Here is a 5,302-nt window from a genome sequence, read left to right on the forward strand (position 1 = left end):
CCACCAGGCTTTATCGAAAAGTCTCACCCATATTTCATGTGTCGCTTGTCGAAGGCGTTATGTGGGCTAAAGCAAGCTCCCTGCACCTTCTTTCTCAAGCCTAAACATATATCCTATTGCATTCTTATACTTGTTGTTACTCTGACTCATCCTTGTTTGTCTGTCATACTCTTTCCTCCAGTACCTACCTCTTAGTTTATATGGACGACATCATCATAACGAGTAGTGATCCCTCTTATATATCCTCATTCACCCTATCCCTTTATCTCCAAATCTATTTAAAAGATCTTAGTAATCTCTCATTTTTCTTGGGTATTGAATTTACTCGTGTTGGATCTAAGATGCATCTCTCTCAAACTAGCTACATCTGCGATTTACTAACTCGAACAAAAATGACTTATTGCAAGCCTTCTCCTTCTCCTGCGGACATCACATTCCAGTTGTCCAAACTGGTGAAATCTTTGATGATCCATCATTCTCTAGGAACATTGTTGGCTCTCTTCAATATGCACATTACGTGACCAGATATCTCCTTCTCGGTTAGGCGTGTTTGTCAATACATGCAGAATCCTACATAAAATCATTGGAAAGCCGTTAAACGGATCCTTCATAATCTCAAAGGCTTCCTTACCCATGGTTTCGCAATCACGTCTTCCACTTCATCTACCATAAATGTCTATTGTGATGTAGGGTGGGCTGCTGATCCTGATGATCGTCATTCTCATCATGGCTTTACTATAAATTATGGTCCTAATCTAATCAGTTGGTCCTTATAGAAGCAAACTGTAGTAGCTCGGTCCAGCACTGAAGTTGAATATCGTGCAATTACATTTGCCGCATCAGAAGTATCTTGGATAGCTAGTTTGATTAAGGAACTCCGGTTGCCTTGTCCTCATGTGATATTCTATGATAACATCAGTGCCATTTATCTCACTACCAATCATGTCTTTCATCAAAGGTCGAAGCATATTGAAATTGCTTATCACTTTGTTCGCTAAAAGGTTGCTTGTGGCCAATTTTGTGTTAAGTACATTCCTTCCACTAATCAAACAACTGATGTGTTCACTAGAGCTCTAAGATCCTCTCATTTTGCTCATCTACGATCCAAGCTCACTGTCTCCAAACCCGATGTGCGCTTGCCGAGGGGTCTTACATGACAATAATTCCTTATTTTCTTGAATATTGATTTCTTCTATAGGTATTAATAAGTCTCTTATGTAAACTCAAAGTCCTTTATTAATTAGGATAGCTCTTTTCCTTTTGTATTCAAACTCTATTATGTACATCATCAGCACACATATATATATATATACACACACATATATTATGGCAGCCTTGTTCATGACAGACAAGACCAAGAGCTGACCTCTTCTTTTTACATTTTAATTAGTAGCAATATATTTTGATTATTGAAACAAATAGCCAAATGAAATTTCATCTAATCATTAGTTCCAAAAGAAAAATAAATTGGTTTTACACTGTTAACACACTTGCTGCAAATTTTCAGAGAAATCCAAATTGTGAACCCTAATATTTTCTTTTTGGGATGAATAAAGTATTATTTTGTGTTTTGATGGTTTGTCATGTGTTTGGCCTAGAAAAGCAGTAAATTTGACATTTTGTGAGCTTGAAATTTTTGTTGATGATGTGATATGAAGAGAATAGCAGACCTTGCTTGACTTTTCCACTTCCCTTAGCTTCTTCTTTTGATAATAAAATTCATAATTAACTTACTGCAATGTGAAAATTCGAAGTCAATGGAATTTGAGTGTTAAGTAACATCCATTGAAATTCCACAACATTAATACTTTTAGGTGCAAGAAAAAGGATATTTGGAGGTACGCTCCATCAACAACTTGGTGAATTCGTCTTTATTTAATATATCTCACGCGACCCAAAACTAGATTAATCAGCAGTTTAATGTGTGGACATAAAAAGCGAATGAAAAATCAAAAAAGGAATTGTACAAGGACTTGGAAATTTCCAAACCACCGAAGAACTAGTACTATTGTAAGAAGATTATCAGAAAAATAAAAGAAAATCTAAAGCAAGAAAGTTCACATAATTTGCTTATACAGTTTTAAGGTAGTGTTAGGAACAATATTGACATGGATTTTAATTCTTTTGTTCAAATTTTCTTGTCATCATAGTAGAATTACATAAGACATACTGATATACCCTTCAAACAAAAGTCTCTTCTTGCCCGATTCTGCTCTCTTTAACCTCTCCAAGGATGAGTTTGATTTCATCAAGTATAAACCAAAGAGAAGGATCATCTCCATCCCATCCCCGTTCCTCGTTGGATGATTCATTACCTGGTGTTGCTAATAATATGCTTGGTCTGGATGCTGAAAGGATATTGAGTAATAGTTCTGAAGAACAGATGGACAACTTTGGAGAGACAAACTCACATGGTCATAGTATATTAGCAGCCAATGAACACTTACTTGTAGGTCCTAATCGAAACACCTTGGCATCCAGCACACTATCTAATTCAAACTTTTTACCAACAATTCCTGGCGATGGAAATGAAGTGATATCAAGTTTAGCAGAGGGTGTATCAGAATACCAACCTTCTGCTCTATTATCTATTCTACCAAAGGAGCCAGAAAATCAATCCATCTTGCATAGAGCTTCTTAGAGGTTTCCTACGATAGTTTGTTCTGCTATGGTTGAAAGAAAGGCTGATCCGTTGGAACTTGAGCAGCATGTTAGGAAGCTGATTCAGGATTTGAATAGCAATTCCATTGATGTGTAAAGAAATGTGACAACTGAACTCCGGTTACTTGCCAAGCACAATACGAATAATCGTGTTATAATAGCAAATTGTGGTTCCATCAACTTGTTGGTCAACTTACTTCGAGAAGACAAGAAAGTACAGGAAAATGTTGTAACCACACTTCTCTACTTATCAATTAACGACAACAACACGCGTTCAATTGCAAATGCTAATGCAATTGAACCGCTGATTTATGTCCTTCACATGGGAAGTGGTGAGACTAAAGAAAACTCTGCTGCTACACTTTATAGCCTTTCATCGATTGAGGATGCAAGATGAAGACAGGGAAGGCTGGAGCATTCACACCTCTTGTGCAATGACTTGGAAAATTCCAAACCTAAGTAGTTTCCTTAGAAGATTATCAGAAAAATAAAAGAAAATCCAAAGCAAGGAGTTTCACTTAATTTGATTATTCCTAAACTGCAAGAATTAAAGTAAACCTAAACTCAAATTTTAAACATGGAGATCAAACAGGTAAATTAATTAAACTATAGGCTTATATTGAATTGAGAAATGGTAGTCAAAGTTATTATCTCATACATTGTATTAACAAAGAAAACTAAACCTTAATTTGTCTCCAAATGCAGAAACTAAATATGACAAAATCTAAACAAGCAAAACAAAATCCATCGCTTAATACAGTTACTAAACAATATTTGGAAAATATTAAACGAGAAGTGCAATTACCACTCTAACTTGTAATTGCAATAGGAAAACGCTAGAGTTTTAGTATGCTTTTGGCGAAAATGTTTTCTTAGAAAACAATTGGTTTTGTAACTTATTTTCTTATGGTTGATGAATAGAAAATATTTTTAATGTTTAATTGGTGAATGAAAAATATTTTTTCTAAAGTACCTTTAGAAAAATAATATCTCATCCGAAAGTGTAAAAAAATAAATATTTAATCTATTTTTATTTTTTAATAAAAGTAAAAATTGGCGGAGGGGTGGTGGTTGGGGGATGGTTGGGGTAGGGGCCCAGGGATAGCGTAAAAATTAAAAAATTGAAATATTTTTCAAAAAAAAATTTAAAACTATTTTGATAGGGTGGGGTGGGGGGATAGGGGTGGGGTAGGGTCAAATAGGGATGGGGGTGGCTTAAAAAATAAAATAAAAATTACTTTGAAATATTTTTTCCAAAACAATTACATGTCTATTTTTAAGCGAAGCTTAGTTTTTTCTATCCTGTTACATGATTATTTTGATTATTCAAACATATTTGTTGTAATACTAGTTGTATTCGACTTTAGATGTTCTTGTATTGATAATTTTAGGTTTTGGGCATTTTTAGTTTCTTCCGCACATAATATCAGTTTTTATGAAAGTTAATTTTAAGACTTATTTCATTATTATTTTACTATTTCCATTTTATTATTTATAGTTCTTTTGGAGAGAAAAGACATAAATATACCATCGAAGTTGTCCCATATTTGCATGAAGACACCTAAACTTTCAAAGTCTCTTATCACCTCACTAAACAACTATATATCGTTGTAAATGGGTCATTTTTACCCATTCCCTCGTCTGGGTTGTTTACACGCACGTTAGGCGCGTCATGGACCACTTTTCACTTTCACTGACGAGTTTAAAAGTTCCACATGTCATTTTCTTTCTTTATTATTAATTATTTAATCAATTTATGTCATCTTCCCCAATTTAAACCCAAAATAGATGTGGTAGCCCTAATATTTTGATTTTTATAACAAGAACTATGTTGCTTCGGATTTCAAATATGTGACGCCTAAGTTGATTGACACTCGTTATGCTATTTTAGTTTTGGTTATTCCGAGTGCAAATGATGATTGGAGCCATAATGAGATGGAGATAGTGGAAGTAGTTTCTGATCAGGTGGTTGTGGCCCTATCCCATGCGACTGTTCTTGAAGAGTTAATGAGGGAGAAACTAGAAGCGAGGAACGGTTTGCTGCAACAGGCTAAGGAGAATGTTGTGAAGGCAGTCGGACAAGGTATTCGTTTCAAAAGGTTATGAAAAATGGGATGAGATGACCAATCCACTCGATTTTGGGTTTAATTTCCATACTTCAAGATGAAAACACAAGCACTAACCAGAAGATTATTATCGACACAATGGTGAGAATGAGCACCGGTCTGTAAACTTAATAAATGATGCAATGGATATACCTGACAATGATGAAGGGAGATTCCAAGTAAAAATGATGTCGTTTCAGTTGCATTCACTTATCAGAGAGGTTTCTTGTCTTGTTAAGTGCCTGTGTGTTTATAAGAGCTTTGGATTTTCCATGGATGTTCCCACTTCTTTACCTAATCTTGTGATGGGTGATGAGAAGAGAACGTAGACGACTTTTTTTCAAAAGATAAGGGTCGGGTCGGGTTAATTCTATCCTAGGGAGTGAGCAACATGCGCACAATGTAGACGAGGGAATGGGTAAAAATGACTCATTTACAATGATATATATAGTTGTTTAGTGGGGTGATAGGACACTTTTAAAGTTTAGGTGTCTTTATGAAAATATGGAACAACTTCAATGGTGTATTTATGTCTT

At 35.0% G+C, this 5,302-nt stretch overlaps 2 protein-coding genes across 2 annotated transcripts; both read left to right on the forward strand.

Annotated features, from left to right (window-relative positions):
• The first annotated feature begins 2,233 nt into the window (after positions 1–2,233).
• Positions 2,234–3,058, forward strand: LOC138348132 (U-box domain-containing protein 4-like). The gene is made up of 2 exons (XM_069296741.1): positions 2,234–2,625; positions 2,761–3,058. Exons 1-2 carry the CDS (start codon positions 2,234–2,236, stop codon positions 3,056–3,058), a joined length of 690 nt encoding a protein of 229 aa, XP_069152842.1.
• A 1,538-nt stretch (positions 3,059–4,596) lies between these two features.
• LOC138348133 (protein EIN4-like) lies at positions 4,597–5,095 on the forward strand. Its single transcript, XM_069296742.1, has 2 exons — positions 4,597–4,744; positions 4,848–5,095. The coding sequence occupies exons 1-2, from the start codon at positions 4,597–4,599 to the stop codon at positions 5,093–5,095; spliced, it is 396 nt and encodes a 131-aa protein (XP_069152843.1).
• Positions 5,096–5,302: the final 207 nt, after the last annotated feature.

The sequence above is a fragment of the Solanum lycopersicum genome, chromosome 4, assembly GCF_036512215.1.
Source record: "Solanum lycopersicum chromosome 4, SLM_r2.1".
Taxonomy (NCBI): domain Eukaryota; kingdom Viridiplantae; phylum Streptophyta; class Magnoliopsida; order Solanales; family Solanaceae; genus Solanum; species Solanum lycopersicum.